The sequence below is a fragment of the Pygoscelis adeliae genome, unplaced genomic scaffold, assembly GCF_000699105.1.
Source record: "Pygoscelis adeliae isolate BGI_AS28 unplaced genomic scaffold, ASM69910v1 Scaffold449, whole genome shotgun sequence".
NCBI classification, from domain to species: Eukaryota; Metazoa; Chordata; class Aves; order Sphenisciformes; family Spheniscidae; genus Pygoscelis; species Pygoscelis adeliae.
In genome coordinates, this window is record NW_008825574.1 from 289659 (window position 1) to 307938 (window position 18280).

Genomic DNA, 18280 nt, shown 5'->3' on the forward strand with positions numbered 1-18280 from the left:
TTGCTGGGAACCATCCGTGCAGCCTCAGCTCGGCCAGTCCAGGACTGGAGGCTGCTTGTTTGCAGAGTCTGCACAGCTAGGCAAGGGACTGATCCAGGTCCCCCAGGGCTGCCCGCACAAATTGACAGAGGGTGGGGGACACAGGCAGGTAGGAGGGACCCCGGACAGCTGCCTCAGGCAGCATGGGCCAGGGCAGCAGTGCAGGAGCCAGGCTCCTGGGGAAACCCCCCCCAGCACATCGGTGCCAAAGCAATGCCCCACACAGGCGAGAGCCCAGCCCAGAAAAGGCAGGGCAGTGGGGCAGGAAAGACCTCACTACACTGGGACCCCTTAAGTACAGCTTGTCTGGAGAAGCCCTGGGCTCAGCTGGAGAAGGCGAGGAGCGAGAAGCCCTTCCTTGAGCTGGCCCATCAGGTGCTGACGTGCCTGGCTCCCATCCCAGCAGCTCAGAGCTGCGCAGCTCCCATGAACGCCGTCTTTCTTCTCCCTGCCACACAGCCCTTGGCAGCCCCTCAGCTGCTCCGGCTGGGGAGGGAGAAGAGCCAAGGTCTGTTTTTCTGTCCCTTTCCCCTCGCCAGGCTCTGCACAGCACTGAGGGCCCAAGCTGGGGCCTCCCCGCTGGGGACAGTGCTGCAGACCCCTGGTCCCACAGGGATCCAAGACGAGCCTTCACCTCCAACCAGGGAGAAAGAGCAGGGCTGGCACCAGCCCCACTGCAAGTAAGGCCAAGGGTCCAAGTAGGACACCTCGTGTTACCTCCCTGCATGCAAGGGAGAAAGGCAGAATAAGAGCCTTAACTCCCCTGCCAGTCCCTGTGGACACCAGCTGTTAAATGGTGTTTGGAAACATCTATCCAGCTGGCAACGGGGAAGCCAGAGAGGACTTGGGACAGACCCTTCTCTGGCTGCCAACACAATCGCTCCCTTCATCCTGCCCTGGCTCTGCTAGGCCTGGACAAGCAAAAGCTGCGGCCCTGCTGCGGAGCGAAGCAGCCTGGGCAGCTATCCACCGCAGGCAACGGCGGCTCCAACCAGACAGGCTGCTAAGCCCTTCAGTGTAGTTGCTCCTCATTGCCAATTTCCTTGCTCTCAGCAGAACGGTCCTGTACCTCCAGCAGCAACAGCACACCAGCACCACGCACCACTCCTATTTTCCACAGAACTGGCTGCAAGTTAATAGCTCCTCCGCATGTGCAATCTGCAGCCGGTCAGCACCCACCACCCACAGTAAAGGCACCCATGTCCTGCACCCAGGATACTGAGTCTTTTTTGTTTTAACTGCTTGTGGCTATCAGTAATAAAGTTTGAGTTAATCCCTGTTGTGAGGATAGGCATGAAAATTAACCCAAAAGGTGCAGAGATAGTGCATTCAAGACAAGCAGCAGCACTTGAGGAAATGAGAGTCCAAGCATATTAACTAACTTCAACTCACATTCACAACCATCTGGTCCCCATGTCTGAAGCTTCTCTGGAGGTCCGTGGGTACAACACACCCCCTGCCTCCCTAAATTCAGCAAGACTGTGGACTTGATTCATTGTAGTCCCTGAAGTAGTTTGCTTTGGTCTATAGCGTACTTGGTATTTAATGTATCACAGCGCAGTCACAGGTACTGCTTGGACATGAGACTGGCTGGTACAAGTTCTTGAGCTGCAAAGACAGGTTTCTCCTAACTCTATGTGGAGGACTTCAGCCTGGGTATGAAAACATCCCAGCACACCAGCCACCCACCTTGCCTACAGCCCGTGAGGAGGCAGCTCTTCCTTCAGCCAGCAGTGTGGATGAAGATGAGACCATCCCAATTCCTGGGGTGTTGGGTCCTCTCGCAGCATGAGGGGCCCACACGGGATATGCCAGGCAGCAACTCATGCAGGACTAACTCCCCCAGCTAAGGTGGAAGAGCCCAGACAGCAGGCCTGTTTCATTGCTCTCTTGCATTGTGTACTGAAGGTGTTCACAGCCCACTAGAACCATTCATAAAAGTGAGAACTTTCCTTAAATGCAGAATTACAGGCCAAGGACACACCTTTTCAGGCTCTCCTACCTTCACTCAGTTTTGTCTAGAAATTACACACATACTCTACCATTTTCATCTTTTTCCAGTACCATCCCACACATTTCCCTCGTTCGCTAGGTGCCGTCAGAACAGTTTCAACTTCAGCATTGTCACATTACTCATGCTGCAGCAAGGAGGCTGTGGCAATGTTTCTGCGTAGAGCTGCCACAGGTTCCTCAAAAGATAGGAATCAGGTGAATGTTTCCCATTCCTCCATAGACCACTCTGGTGAGGTCAAAGGAAACTACTGACACACACCCTCAGCGGTGCTCATTACTGGAACCAAGCAACAACACACTCACCCCACCTGAAGTGTTGCACTCTTCACTCATCCGAGGGAGAAATGTAAAGCTGCCGAACAGCTCTAACAGCAATGCAAAGAAATGAAGAATGATTATGGGAAAAGACGGGAAAGGCTTATTTTGACTTCTAGCAATACCCCATGTTGTTCATGTTAAACCTGAAATACTACACACTTTACACTAACCTAAGTGCACACACTTAAAGGTTCTGTGCAATGTCTACAAATTTGTCAGGGAAGAGGAGACGTTAACATTTTCCCAAACTACAAAAGCTGGCTCCAGGAATACCTGGCACTTTAGGCTCCAAAGATATGGGCTGAAATAATACTACAACGAATAAGCAATTTACTCAAGGTCACTCGGTGTATCAGTAACAAAAATCCCTGAGCTAAGGTAGAAGAATCTCCTTTCCCCGACTGCCAGTTCAGCAAGTCTTAACCAGCACTGTGAAATTCAAGAGTCAACACCGAAGTAAAGAACAGAGCTGTTGGACTCTGCACCCAGGTAAGATTTTTCTGATGAAGCCTCTTCTGGCACTGCCACTCTCAGCTACAGAGGGAACTTAAGGCAACTCAGCTCTTACTGCAGATGTCTCAGGTCTGTACTTCAGTGGGGAAGGATGACTCTGTGGCTCTGTCCCTGTTCTAGCTGAACAGCCACGCTGGACTGAGTCCTTAAACAGCAGAACTCCACTTAGCATCTCTGAAAGACATCCGAGAACTCACTGCATAAGCATTAAGGAGGTATTAGAAAGGAATAATGCTAATAGAAAAAAGTAGAAGCATGATGAGAATTTCCAAGTTACATTGCTTTAGTTCTTAAATTAGTCTACAGATTGTCCATTTTGAAATTAGATTTATTACTTGATCAAATTGAAAACAACATACAGGCTACCAGAGTCTTGATTTCATCCCATGTTTGCATTAAAAAAAACAAGCACAACTGCAGACATGTCAGACAACAGGAGCCCAGTTAGAGAATGGAAGAACAGAGATGCATTGGAAGCCTTGGGATATGTGGCTACGCTCCTCAAACAGTGCAGAATCAATTCAACCCAGCTCAAAACACCGGGAAGAGAGAGAAGGAGCAAGGAGAATGGGTCCTACTACTGGCGGTACTGTCTCTGATCATCTGAGGGGTCTGCTGATGGAGAAAGAGGTCTCCTAGAAGTCCAGCCACAGGCAGAAACATTACTGCAATCAGGCGCTTTACAAAGAATGCAGTCACCTTTTTAAACCTTATAAAAAGTAATCACTGGCTTGCCAAGCTCATCGTAAATTAAGGGCAAGCCACTGTTTGTTTATAATAAAAATGCTTTTTATGGGTCCAACCTGAACCAGTCACAGATGGAAGCTTCATGAAAAGTGAAGTGAGGTCTACTGCCTGCAGCATCATGTGCAATGGACCTAAGGAAGGGCCATCAAAGCTCCTGTGGGGCATACGGAGTGTGATTTCCTACTGAACACATTCAAGAAGCACCTGCCTAGCCAATACTCTGGCAGCATCTCGCCCTCACTGGAATGATGCTGTAACAGGGATAGATACGCTTCCAAAAACAAACCACTGGAGAAAATTATTATCAGTCAAGATCAAAGTACAGGTAACGGAAAGCATATGTACCTTTGAGACAGCCGCTCTGTAAAGAGCTTTTATTGCTACCTGTTATACTTCAAGCCAGAAAACCAATTGTTTTTGCAAAGTCAAATAATAATAGACCCCTCAAACATCAGGGTCACCAATTTTAAGTTCACGGAGAGAAGCCAAAACGCAGTTCAATCACTGCAGTAGGTAAAGTATGCTCACATTTTAACGATGCAGCACAAGAACTGACAGCAAAATTGGGAAGGCCCTTTGTCTCAGCGTGCAGGATGGCAGCGGTTTCCAACACAGTGCAGCCAACTGACAAGAGCAAATCTGGAGCCCGCAGAAAACGCAGCATAACAAAGCTCCTCTTCCAGAACAAATACTAGGCATAGGAGCTCTTGAAAGTCACTCAATACTGTTACAGGTGGGTGGCAAAACCTGCTGCAGTTGAACAACAGCACTCCAAACAAATCCAGCTGTTTCGTACTAGGACATCACTTTAGGATGAAGCTGTTGAGCCAGGTGTTTGCAGCACAGGTAGCACGTGGCACCTAAAAGGTGCATTTAAGTTATATGGCAGTTTGGGAAGAAAGCCTGAACACAGGCACCTTTTCTCTGGAGGGAGAATGGCAGATGATACAAAGAGTATGTTTTTCAGCAATATACAGGTAGTGTTCAGCCTACAAGAAGTTAAGACCAAATCCTAAGATACGCTGACAGAACAGAGGCAAGTTTGTTAAGGCCCTGCCAGCTCTTCTCCACGTTTGCTCACAGCACATCACTTCAGAGAGGTTTACATACAAGCTAAGACATCAAAGTGCAATTTCGTTCCTATTGCCTAGACCAGAGTAACTGCAGCTACTGGACTCCGGTCTTAACACATCCTAGTTTTATCAAGCCAACTATCCCATTCATCAGAAAGCGATTTAATACCCTGAGACCAGGAGTTTTGGACATGGGAGAAAGAAAAAACCCACAAAGGAAAACCACATCTCCTTTCAGAATCTGTTTAAGCCCTCCAATACTGATGAACGAGGTATTCCACCACAAAAATGGGACAGAATACCTCTATGCGAAACAGTGGTTGTGCAAATCTTTGCTACTCCTATCAGCCTCCTGACCCTATAAAAATGTAGGGATAAGTTTTTTCTTTATAAAAGTTGTAGTTTATTTCTTTTCTGATCGAGAGTTGTATCACTACACAATACTACATTTTATTGCTAATCACAAATCGATGCACCGGGGTTTCAGAAGAGTTTGGTTTATAGCGTTCCTATGTAACAAAAGGAAAAAAGTTACAAATCCAGACTTTGCAGACACATTGCCATGTCCCTATAGAAGCAGGGATGCATTAGGTCTGTTTCACTAGAAAATTCTCCTCTTGAACTGTTTCTGGAGAACACGTAACCATAATTTTCTCCAGCAGGAAAAGTCACCCCATCATTCCATGCAAAAAGAAGGTGGCCAATCTGCTCCACAGCCTAAAATCCCTTTCCTACAGAACGGGAAAGGAACGTGTATTTACACGGCTCCTACTATGGTGTGTTAATGCTTAAATTAGTAGGAGCAAGTTGGCACATCTTCTACACCTACTACCCAGCTTAACTCAGCTTCCTATTGCTGGGGTAGCAAGTTCTCTCCAACACAACTGAGAGGTGCCCTACTAATAATCTATAAAAATGCTGCGGTAACCTTTGCCAGACAGCAACACAGCAGCACTCCTGCTTCAGAAGAGCATTGCACAGCCTTTCAGTAATACATACAGTTCAGTGCATGCTTTATCTGTCTCAGACCCAGTATTAGCTGTTGTAAGCAAAAGCCTGCGGCCACACGACAGACAGCACTGCCACAGAAGAGGCACTGCACTGCTTCAGATACCGCTGCCCTGTCATCCCCAAATACTGCGATGCTTGGATTTCAAGAAGGGAGAGTTAGGACTCTGTCCCTTTGGTCATTATTGCCTTAGAGAGGGTGGGGAGAAACTCAGAAGAAACTCTTTGGGAGCTGAATGTCTATTGGGAGCTGAATACCTATTCTTGTTAGAAGGCTGCACTGCGCAGGGCTCCAGACAGATTTCATTGATTCTGAGGCACATACTATTACAGTTAAACTTATGATTAAGTAAGTCAAAACAAGTATCAGAACAAAAATATTAAATGGAGGGTTAAATAATTTGTCCTATAGGATTCAATTTCACATTTCACCTGTTCACACAAGCACCTCCTGTCTGCTTGGATCTGAACAGCCTACAGCTCAACCCTCAGAAAGGAGGTGCTGAGAAACAAGAGACTGAAGCTGCTTGCGACAAAAAGATGGATATAAATATAAAAAGAGGTTCAATTTCAAGCACCAGTAATACTGCCTGCTCAAGCCCAGGTGTGGTCACCAGGGAGACTCCCAAAATCAGGAACATTATTCAATTAAAACAATAGACCGTACTATTCTGCAGCTGCCAAGATTCCTGGCTACAACTCCCAAAAGAGTTTGCCACCTGTCAAAATTGTCTCTAATAAAAAAGCAAGACTGCTCGACGAGATGAAAACAGCACCCCCAAGCTGGCTTATTCAGTAAGGACCCAACTTCAGACCAAGAGTCTGCAGGCATCAGCTTCAGCAAATGGGATCTGTTTCACTATCCAACAGCTGCCTTTCAGCTACTGCAGAGCATCAGCTTTTTAGCTTCCTTAAAAAACAAAACAAAAAAACCCTGGATTCGAAGCATCCAAATATGGCCTGTTGTACTGGAGCGTTTAAATCCTTGGGGGAGCTGGGCATCTTCTTCCTCTGCCACAGGCAGCGCTTACTCCATGATGGCCCGGTACAACGCAGGTTCAATGTAATCTTCACGGTAGCGAGAATTGATCACTCTCTGTCTCTTCCTCTCTTGTCTGACCTCCTTCTCTGCAAAGATCTCCGTGAAACGCATATCTGAAGCTATTGACTAAGGGAAAAAAACAGAATTAGTCACTAGAACACAGATCAAATCCCTGCCTCCACATCCTCCTACTGCATGTAAGAAAGAACCAAGTCAGGACGCTTGGGAACATTCACAGCCTTCTTCAAAAACTGACCAAACACAAGAAAAAAAATATTTAAGAAACTGGATTTAAAAGTCTGGGTACAAGTTTAAGTGAACTGTAATCAGAGATCTAAAGAACCACTGGTTTCAAATTTAACCGAGTAGCTAATTTAAGTTCACAATCACTTTCTTAAAGGAATAAACACACTCATCTGTTCCAACTTTCAAGCAGTCTAGTACATTTTGTGCCTTATGGAGCAGGCATCTTTAAACACCTGGTCACAGGGTTCAGCTATGATACGTTCTTTCTTAAACCTCCAACGTCCTCTGTGCCTGCCAACGGGTTCTGCATCAGGGTGTGCACGATCATGCTGTAAAGCAAGAGACCCTAGCATGCTGTCCATAGTTACGTTTTTTTATAACGGGAAGCATACAGCAACAGAACAAGGACCCAAAGGGGCTATGGGATCTCCGTCCTTGGAGATAATCAAAACTTGACTGGAGAGAGCCCAGAGCAACCCTGACCGACTTCAAAGTTACCCCTGCTTGGAACAGGTGTCTGGAGCAGAGACCTGCAGAGGTCCCTTCCCACCCGAATTATTTTACAATTTTAAAAAATGGCCAGCTCTCTTGACGCCACCCTACTAAGAGCTTTTCAGAACAAAGGGTAAGTGAAGGAACTTGGCCATTCTTTGCAATGGGAATAGACAATGAAACTTATGAATACAGGCACGAAAGGGTATTAATGTGCTGTCCCAAACAGTGACTCTATGCTATAAACTTCCGTCTCTGCAGAAGGAGAATTAAAGTCTCTCCAGAGCGAGACAGAACTTCGCTTTTGTAGCCTGATCTACTACCAAGCTTCGCAATGACTGAGGAGAGCATCAGACTGTAATCTTTTGCTGCCATGCACTCAGCTTGCTTTTCAAGGACAAATTAAGTTAAACGAGGTTCTTCAGCAGAAGTTTGCACCCCGTTTACCTACCAGCCTTGACTTCACTCTCTTAGGAAGCTCCTCTTCAAGAGTATACACATCATCCCTTTTCACCATCAGCTGTGACCCATCTTCAAATTCCACCTAGAAGAAAACCAGAAGTTGTTCTGCCAGAAGTCTCAGAAGTTAGAACCCTCCCACAGCTACCCAGAACTTGCCTTCTCCTCCACACAGAGGCCTCTCTTGAAATAATCTTCTACCACTTGTATTTTATAAGATAGATATGCAGGTAGGCACACTGCAACAGACTTTAACCAAAACCTCACCAGTCCCACGACAGTAAGGCTGGTCACTTTAATAGGGCCTAAACATTCATCCTTTTGGAAGTGTGCAAGGCATGATGCCCTCTCACTAAACAGAGAAAAGCAAAACCAAACTTATTTGAAGTAGTTAAGCTACAGGAACAGAGTCTGCTGAAGAACTGCAGACCAGCAATTTTTCAGAAGCTGACACTTTCAAGTAGGTAGCCAGATGTAAGTAGAGCTGCAAGCAACCACTTTGCTCTTAACTCCAGCATCTGGCATTGCTGACAACACTGAGTAACTTTCCCTGAAGTGTTTAAGCATGACTCTCATATAGGTCTGCTGGCTCTAAGAACAGCTCTGTTAACATGATCAGGTTGTTACGAATGATGAATTTTCAGACAACAATTCTGTACCTGGTACATCTGGATGGCATGTGATGCGACAAACTTGGCTCCATAAACTTGTCCATCTGTCCATCTCACCTGCACAACTTCCCCTTCAGCAGGGGGACCTAACTGAAGACAGTCTCGACTCTACAGCATGAAGGAAAAAGGTGGGAGAGACAAGGAGAAGGGTAAGCAGATTCTTTATGCGAAGATTCAGCAAGCCACCAGGGAGTCCATCTCAGTCACACTGCACACCACGCCAACAATTACTCCATTTTAGGGATGGAGAACTAGGCTGACAGACATCTATCTATATCATCTGTATTTAAATCCCAACAGTGGGCCCAACTTCAAAGTACTTCATGCAGGAATGGTATGCAAGTATCAGCAAGTTTTCCTTCAGACCTACCACTGCTAAGCAGACAAAGATTAGCTGCACTCCCTGTTACACCTGTTCCTATGTGCCCTCAGTTAAGTCAGTCTCATGTAACACCCTTAAGGCCCCCTTGCAGCACATCTCAGCCACAACACGACCTAGGGTGGGAACAATTACCAGATCCCCTGGTGTGTCTGCTCTGCAACAGCAAGAATTGACGCGCATCACGTGCCCTCTACCGGAGCCAGGCTCCCACTGCATAACATACCACAATGTCCTCTGGATACAGGTTATCACTGAAGGAACCATCATCGAAGTTGACCTCGTAGAAAGTCTCCTTTGCAAGGCTGACCACTTCACATTGATAGAAGCGACCATTCTTGTGCTTGCTGATGACTATCTGTCCAGGTGACAGATCCTGGAGCGCAGCCTTAGCTCGCTGAGAAGAGAAAAATCACTTCTTATACAATGACTCAATAAAGAATGTGTTGAGGACCATACCTCCAGTGCTGGCAGACAAGGAAGCAAAATGAGGTGAGTAACTCTACTCAAGACACCATCAGGAGCATCTTTAGAAAAGTTCTGCCTCTGGTATTTCAAATGCTTAAGCCTAATCTGTTAGATGCAGCTTTTGTTAATTTACTTACTAAATTAAGCTCTCATTCTTCACAGCAATGCAAGGCCTTTCCAGTAAATATTGTCTAATAAACTGTTGTAGTTTTGATGGCTAAAAGGGCTACATGGGAACTTTATAAACTAATCAATCCCTTAAACATGAAATTCTATGACCACTCATGCAGCCTGCTGGAGTCCCAGCACTAACTCCTGCATATTAAATATCACAGCATAAAACCCACTATTATTCCTCATTACAACAGCCACAGGAGGGACGTAACGCTCTCAGTCCTTCTGGGCTGCAAACCAAAATACAATGAAGGACCTGACTAAGATCACTCAGAGCAGCAGCAAGGTTGAGATCAGAATCCAAGACCAACATAGTTAGATTATACTGAATATTCTGAAAGGGCCAAACTCTTCAGTCCCTCCAAGATACTGCAGTTCAAATCCTGGGAGTCACACACCTACTCACCTCTGCCTGAGATGGAATCTTATGCCTGAAGCAGGTAATGAAGACAACAAATGGCCAGTCATCAGGCTGCATCATGACTCCTGCTGCTTGGGCACAGCTGACATGAAAGGATGTGGGACACCGACCATGTGAGCACTGTACACAGCAACCTGCAATTCTCTTTCTTCTTTTCTTGCAGAAGATGCATTTCTGTGGACAGGAAACTAGAGGTTATTGGTTGGCACTAGCTTTTACCCCACACAAAGGGCTAGTTGGTCTAAGTGTCTAATACTGTGCCATTTACTCTCTGTGAGAGCGTTGCTACTTTCCCATAAAAAGAAGCAGAAGGCTACCAGCTCTAGTTTATGACAAGGCAATAATTCATAAATTTAAAGTAACCCCATAGACGAAAAAATGTACATTAAGTATCTACCAGCTCAACAAGCACAAAGCATGCGACTCAAGGATGCTAGCAACAGCATTTGCTGGATTAAATCAGTCTATAATGCTCCAAGTCAACAGGGCCTTTCAGCACTTGGTTATTAAGTCACACAGAGAGGAGCAACAAGATTAGAATAATGAGCAAAGACCAGAGACAACCCTCCCCTGACCCCCAAACCCCAGAAGTAACAGTTAAAATTCTATCACTACTACCAGTGACCGAATTACACTTGGGTGAGGCCTGATGGCCTGTTGTAGGAGAAGAATATTATCTGTAATGCATTAGCATTTGCAAAGCAGTTAAAATCATTTTCCCCTCAACACTGAGCTATTAGAAGAGTTAAGTACAGTTGCTTTCTTCCTGAAGACATTCACTCATTATACAAATGCCTCACATATCCTGAAGCATCTCAGTGCTCAACAGCAGTTAATAAAGCAAGTCAAATACGAGGGATTAGAAAAATAACAAACAAAACAAATATCACCATTACACCACTGTATAAATGTCATTTGCTACATATGGAAAACTGTGCCCCCTTGCTCGCTCCTCATCTGAATAAGCATATACTAGAACATGGGAAAGGTTCAAAAAACAGCAACAGGGACAATTGCCATTTCCCATACAAAGAACAGAGCAGATTAAATTCTTCAGTCTGGAGAGGAGATGACTTGGGGTTGGAGGGATAAGCAAAGTCTCACAGATTCTGAACAGACTGGAGAGACACTTTGAAACCTCAGCAGTGATGCACAGGTGATCCTTACCAGTCTGAAACGTTGCAGGGGGATTTTGCCAACATCTACAGGACTCCGCTCTGCAATATTCACAAATTTTGCCTCCAGTACAGCTACAGCACACATCACATGAACCCACCTGTCAGGACAGAAGAGGAGAAGAAGAAATGAACATGCATTAGGCCGACAGAGGACACTTTGGAGTTTAAGTAAATACAGTTCTGTTGAAGTTTGCCATATAAACCACAATAAATAGCCTCTGAGAACTAGCAGTAATCTTCCTTCCTACTGCTAGTAACAGGGCACACGTGGGGCAAAACCAAGACTTCTTCATGTTTCCAATCTACTACTAACAGGCTTAACAGGACAGCAATTTAGTGTGGCTTGTGCTGGTTGCATACCTGCATTACAAAAGCCTGCCTGATACATTTATTCCTTCACAGACCTGTCTCATAGCAACTGCTCAGTCACTACTGAATTACTTTTGAGACCGTGTCCAAGAGGTTGAGGCTGCATATGACATCCACAAAATCTTTGGAGGCCAAGTTTCAGTCACTCCACGGTGCTACAAGTCTGTCCCCCTGCTATTTTGCACCAAATAACTTCAGACGATCCACCACACCAAAGGACACAGGACAGGGCAGTTCTATGCAGTATACTTGCTGCAGAGGTACCCTGAATTTCAATATGTTGTGCTACTTAAAGCTATGGTTATCTTTTGTCTCCATCGCCACCGCACATTACATGGAGAAATCAAAAATCCTCTGTGAGAAGGTACTGAGAGATGTTATCTCATCAGGAATCTTATTTTTATGTGGGACATTATAACCTCTGCACACTACACCTCTACACTATAAAATGCAAAGCAATTAACAGCTGCTGTCAACAGAACGAGAGCGAGGCATTACCTGAAGAGATGATGATTGCTGCATGTGAACACGATGAACACACTTTATCATAGCCCCCCCAGTAACACAAAGTGTGAAAGGTGGTGTTGGTCACTCCGTTACACCAAATGCAGACATTGGCTTTACTAGCTTACCCTCAGGTACTTAGGAATTGAGCTTCTCCCTTAAGACCAAAAAAGCTGGAACACTCACTTGTCATCATTGGCTCTCTGCAGTGCTCCTCCTCGTAATGAACACAAACAGCAGTCCTGGCACAAGGAAGAAAGCAGTAGCTGAAAAAGTGAGGTCCAGAACGGTACACCTGCTTCAGAACTTCCTCCTCCAAATGCACGTCCAGAGGAAGAACATGGTTTCACTGTCAGAAGTGAGCTAACTAGCTTGTACAGATCAGCACTTTAGCTCTCAAAAGCTGCTACCCTTAGGGCAACAAATATAGACTCCAAGTTTGTCAAAGGCAAGCAGACCTACCACTGAAGACTTGTTCAACTTGTTTGTTATGGGTTCCTTTTACAACTGCAATACCCTATATTCTTTGAGGATGTGTAAAAGGATCTGGAACAAACAGGAGCAAATACAATTCAAAAGGTTGACCCCTTCTGCTGATCTAGAGCCTATATAGCTTTTTGAGGGAATCCCATTCTTCTTGCCTTCTTCACATGTGCACACCTCCCTAGTTATTAACTGAAGTCAGTTTATGGTAGCTACTATTTCTAAAACAGAAAGTAAGACAGACAATGGAGCTGTTCCCACATTCATGCAGAACATCTTCTCTATGACTCAAGTGAACTCAGCAGCTTTGCACTAGTTAAAAGGATTATATTGCTATGCCTTTTAAAAAGCGCCAAAGTACAACAGACTGGCTCCTAAACATTCTCTAAATTGCCTTCTTTTCACAGGAGGGAATAAAAAAAAAAAAAACCACTATGGAAATGAACTTTGTAGCAAGTGCCCAGATGTACCAGACTCCATCTGTGAAAATCTTACAAGAAACTTTACCTCCTCTAAGGCATTTTCTGTACACCTAGAGCACATCCAGTCTTCAGTGGCCTTGTCAGGGGATACACCGTAACAACCTAGAATAGACACATCTCACTTAAGAGATTACCTAAACTCAGACCCACTCCCCTAGGGCCCACAAGTAAAGCAGGAATTAAAATCAACGAGCCTAAGGATGATGCTGTATATTTCAAGTTATCCATGCAGCCAACTCCGTATTTCAACGGCCAGCACTCAAGTATATACCATCCAGATAAGGGCTGAACTTGGTCTATTTGTACATTAAACAGACTGGTAGTGGCTTGCTATGATGTACAGACTTACTACAGAGGACACCAGAGTTTAGGGTTAAGTCTAGATGCACTCACTTGCATGAACACAGACATGGCAGTTCTTGCAGGTGATGAGTACGCTGGTTCCATCTTCCTCTAAGTAGGGGGTTGAAAGATTGAGGTCAGTGCTGCAGCCAGTTGTAGTAAAGCACATTTCAGGAATCAGGGGTTTGGTTCGGATCTTCCCATCCACAGCAGCTGGAGTTACTCCAGAGTTTTGACTGCTGCCTCCACACTCTGCCTGTAAGGGATGGACAGGATATTTAAGTTTTACAAGTAAAACTGTCTCACGTAATCTTTGCTCACCCATTATTCCATACATAAACCCAGTTTAAAGAAAGAATGAAGGTGCTGAAAGATTAGAGTTAGTAGGTTAGGTGAAAATATAGTTTGTTTATAGAATCCTCAGCTACCGCAGCTTCAGAATGGAATTATTTTCTACCCAAATGGCTAAATGTAAGGTCTGAACTGCATCCTTCTAATGAGCAACAAGATACACATCAAACTGCATCTCTTCCGACAGAAGAGATGGAATCACCAAGCCCACCTCATGCTCTGTGGGCAACACCTCTGTTGCATCCCCCCACCCTCTAATACAGAGGATCATAACACTGCTATCCAACACTGTACGTTTATCTTACCTCACCTCAATATGGGAGGATTATGATCACACAAGTAGATACCTACTGCAATCCCCATTATTTTTTCCTAGTGTAGTTCTGAACAAGTCTAATGGGCTTTGAAACTAATTTGTTCCTGGGAAATAAGCAGACTAACAATACAGTTTCCCAGTTAAAGCCGAGGAGACTTTCAGGCTAATCTTCTGTGATTTATTCATCTAAACCAATGTCAAATCAAACAGCAATTACATGTAAAGTTTACAGAGATATGCTTTCATTCAAGTTACCCTTCTTAACAGCTAAATAGAAATGAATCTTTCTCTTTGAGGAAATGTTTCAAACCATCTTTTGTACCTCATAGGCCACCACAAAAGTAGCTTGCCTAATCTTTTAAAAATATTATTAGCAGAAATTGCAGTAGCAGAATGAAGCTGCACTGTCCCTCCTACAGTCCATCAAAAGGTAGGGAAAAAAAAAGTCCAGGTAAGGATCACAGTTGGAAGGGAACTGACATGTTTTCAACAAGTCTTGTTTATTCAGATTCTGTAAAACTTACTGATTTACACTGAACATTGCATGTCAAGCAAAAGACTAAATGACTGCGGGAAATCTGTAACAAAGTTGAAGAAAATGCAACTTCTTTTTCCAAGCAGCTAGATACTTTTTCTTCTTCACAAAGGAAAAGTGACTATTTGTCTGGCATTTTGTGCCAATTTTTTATTTGAATGGATAACTGAAGTGAGTTCCCAGACTTGCTATAGACCTTCTGAAGTTGGAACAAAGACCCTAACCACAGCTCAAATCCTCGAAGAGTTTCTGCTTCACTGCCTGGTGTAGACAGACATTTGAAAACCTGCAGCTAGAGTTTTTTGCTTAATAGCATTTAGAACTCAGAAAAAAGAAGCTAACAGAACTTAAACTGTCCTCAAATTGTTAACTTTATACACTGTCAGCACCAGTGAAATCCATGTACTATGCAGCTTCTATGTAGAATTTCCAGTCCTAACAAGAACCTACTCTCAGACAGAAATAGCAAGATTGAATAGAAACTATGGTCTATGGTTTTCATGGAAATTAGGAACTACATGCAATATAAACCCTCAACAAAAATTTGAGGTCTTTATTTCCAAAACTGTGGTGAACATGTTTCTAGTGCCATGATAATCATACAGTGATCTCAAATTAATCAACTACGCTTAGCATATGGGAAGGGACAAACTATCTCTAAGTTGCAGGCGGAACATGCAACCAGACAACTCTTCAAGCTACCTTAAAATTACTTAGCTTAGGCACAGAAAAAAATTCAGTGTGGGACTCCTACCTAAGCATTTAGTCAACATGACAAAGGGGTTCTGCAACCCATCCCAAACTATGCATTGCTACAGCCGCACTTTATTAAAGCACATTTTCACATGCCATAGCTACTGTCAGTATGGATATACCCCAGGAAAAGACAGCGTTCTATTTATGCCATCCACAAACACAACCCTAAGTCCTTTTAAGTAAAAGGTCGTCTTCTTTGCCAGCTCCCCAAAGACCATGTGCTATGAGTAGACTTGAAGTGTTTTTTAAAAAAGAGTAGGAGTGAAGGTGTCAGTCTGGAAAAGAGAAATGGGATTTTATAGTCAGCTCCAGCAACATTCAAGCTCCATTCTGTGGTTCGAGCAAAAGCCACAGAACACAAAAGCATCTGCTCAACAGCAGAGCAAGCCCCTGTGAACCCACAGGCAGTCCATCACAGGTGTGGTGAGGTTCACCCAATTGTGCTCGCCTGGAACAATTCCTTGGGAAGACTGCAAGACTGATACAGCTGTTGTTAACTGGCAATATGCAAAATGACATCTTTAAAACTATGCATCGCAGCAGCAACTTATTCAGTTATATCTATGATAACATTAACAGACATGGTCTACATACCTGATACGTCTGGAAGAGCATACAAACAGCACAGTAAGGAGATTGCTGAGCCATGGTCCGATTGTATTCTTTTTCAGCCTCAAAATTTGGTGGCCGATTCTGCCACAGCTGGCTAAGTGGCTTGGCCCACGCTTCTGTCTCCTCAGCCTCTTCTTCAGGAGTTAGTTGCTCTGATGCCTCTGTGATAAGAGATCATTAACTCAGTGATTATATGTCCTTTTACAGATACCCTTCTTGTAAATGAAACTAAATAAGGCAAGAAGTTATGAATAGAGATGACAGAAAGACTGCCAGAAATCAAATTGACAGAAGAGTGATGGGAGCCAGTAACTCGGTCTCCTCTTTATGAGGCTTCTACTAATCAAGCAACCATGCAGACACAAGATAGGCTTATTGGGTGAGAACAGCACCAGCTCCAAATTACGTCAAGACTGTCAGCCAAAAAATCTGGTGTTGGTTGGTTGTTTTTTTTTTTTAAATCTTGAGTATTTACATCAATTACTGGAACACTCTGAGGCAGAAGCAATTATGCAACAGTCTCTTGGTACTGGTTTAATTTTCCTTTCAGAGTTGTGACTTTCCAGAGAATGGAACAGGAAAGACAGACGCCATTTGAGAGAAGAGTTTAATGATGCAAATACCAAAAAAAAAAAAGCCCAAAACCAGAAAACAGAGAGACAAGCACCTTGTCTAGGATGCAGAGGCATCACTTGCTGACTCCTGTTTATCACCAGTTAATGGAATACCCCACACTGTCCACAGAAGCTGAGACCCTCTCTACAGTTTCCCAAAGAGCACAAGGCTTACTTACCATCATCACTAATGCAGTCTTTAACCAAGAGCGGGTGATGGCGTGGGAGCTTGCTCAACGGCTGGCGACGGCCCTTGGACTTCTTGCTCTCCTTCATTGATCTTATGTACTCCTTTGCTACCTGGACAAGGAAAAGCAATTCAGCAGTCAATTAGCACGTGTCCTTCTGACATTATTTTTAAAGGAATTTATTATGAACTTAAAGAAACCACCACAAAATGCACACACGCTTCCATGATTTTATTTCTAACAAACTAATTTAGCTCTAAAATAACTAAGTTTTTGAAAGAACTGCTTGCAGCACTTTTGCTAGGGAAAACCAGATAGAGCTATACTAGCTCTGTTGAGCCATTACAATAGAGACTTTTCACAGGTCCCAGCGTACCTTTTAGAAAATGCAAGTCTGTTTACATAAGAATCATGTAAAAGACAGAAAAAAAGACAGACAAGTTGAATGGTTCAACTTAGAAAAGCCATGATAAGAAGTCTCACGCATTCTGGAGAAATCCTCAGTTTGTATGTCAACATAAAAATTCCAAATTTAAAATTAAAAAATAATAAAATTTAAAAAAATTACAGAGTTCATTAGCATCTCAAACTAACAGGCTTATTTTAAATGAAATTTCACCCTCTGCTTATTACTTGCATTGATGTCTTTCCAGACAGACTGGAAGAAGGAGACTACAACAATAGTTATTTCCTCTTCCCTTAGCCTCATGTAAAAACAAGTGACACACTGACAAAATTACTACTAACCTGACAAGCAAGGCGATAAAAGCAATGATTTTAACAGCCCAGGAAGTCTCTCAGTAGATAAAAAAAAAGGGGGGGAGGGCGTTTCTTAATCTGTTATTCCTCTGAGAGGAATTTGCTTCCTCTGAAGCAAATCTTAGCTTAAATGCATCTTACATTTTTAAAATCCCTTCATAAAGAAGCCAGAAGAGAGCATAACAATCATTATCTCTGATCTGCTACATAGAGTTAGATACAAAACTTCTAAGAAACAGAAATGCTTTTATTGAAATGGAAATTAGCATTCCCAGTTACCATCTGATGGAAAATTTGTTTCAAAATACACCATACTGGGGAAAACGATCTACACCTATTCAAAATTTCACCTTTTCCCTGTATGGAGTATGCAATGGAGATATCAGTACCAGCAACAGAATTTCTTTAGTTTAAAATATCCATGAGAACTCTTTCTCAGTTTCAGTTTAATTATCAACAGATTTGCCCATTTGCTGTTCTGTTTCTGTAATTCCTGAATTTTGAAGACATAATCATTATTGGCCTCCCACTCTCTAAACACAGATTTAAAGAGGGAAACAAAATAATTTGAAAAGACACCACCAGGTAAGATTTTAACTATTACAGCCTTCTCTTGGGTTGTCTACTAAAACATTCATTGGCAGTTCTTAAACACTCAGATTTACATTCTCCCAACCAATAATTTTTGTTCCATCATTTCTTTTTTTTAAAGGGACACAGTGATGTAC

The 18280-nt window shown here is 43.6% G+C and overlaps 1 protein-coding gene across 1 annotated transcript in view; it reads right to left on the minus strand.

Annotated features, from left to right (window-relative positions):
• Positions 1-3191: 3191 nt before the first annotated feature.
• Positions 3192-18280, minus strand: part of KDM4A (lysine (K)-specific demethylase 4A) — a 28989-nt gene continuing 13900 nt past the window's right edge. Inside the window, exons 11-21 of the mRNA XM_009332542.1 lie at positions 16785-16905; positions 15974-16152; positions 13473-13677; positions 13105-13181; positions 12301-12356; positions 11231-11339; positions 10049-10237; positions 9227-9397; positions 8610-8729; positions 7943-8035; positions 3192-6879 (exon numbers count right to left, since the gene is read on the minus strand). Coding sequence (XP_009330817.1) covers positions 6739-6879; positions 7943-8035; positions 8610-8729; positions 9227-9397; positions 10049-10237; positions 11231-11339; positions 12301-12356; positions 13105-13181; positions 13473-13677; positions 15974-16152; positions 16785-16905 — 1461 coding nt within the window. The 3' untranslated portion in view covers positions 3192-6738. The remainder of the gene's footprint in view (positions 6880-7942; positions 8036-8609; positions 8730-9226; positions 9398-10048; positions 10238-11230; positions 11340-12300; positions 12357-13104; positions 13182-13472; positions 13678-15973; positions 16153-16784; positions 16906-18280) is intronic.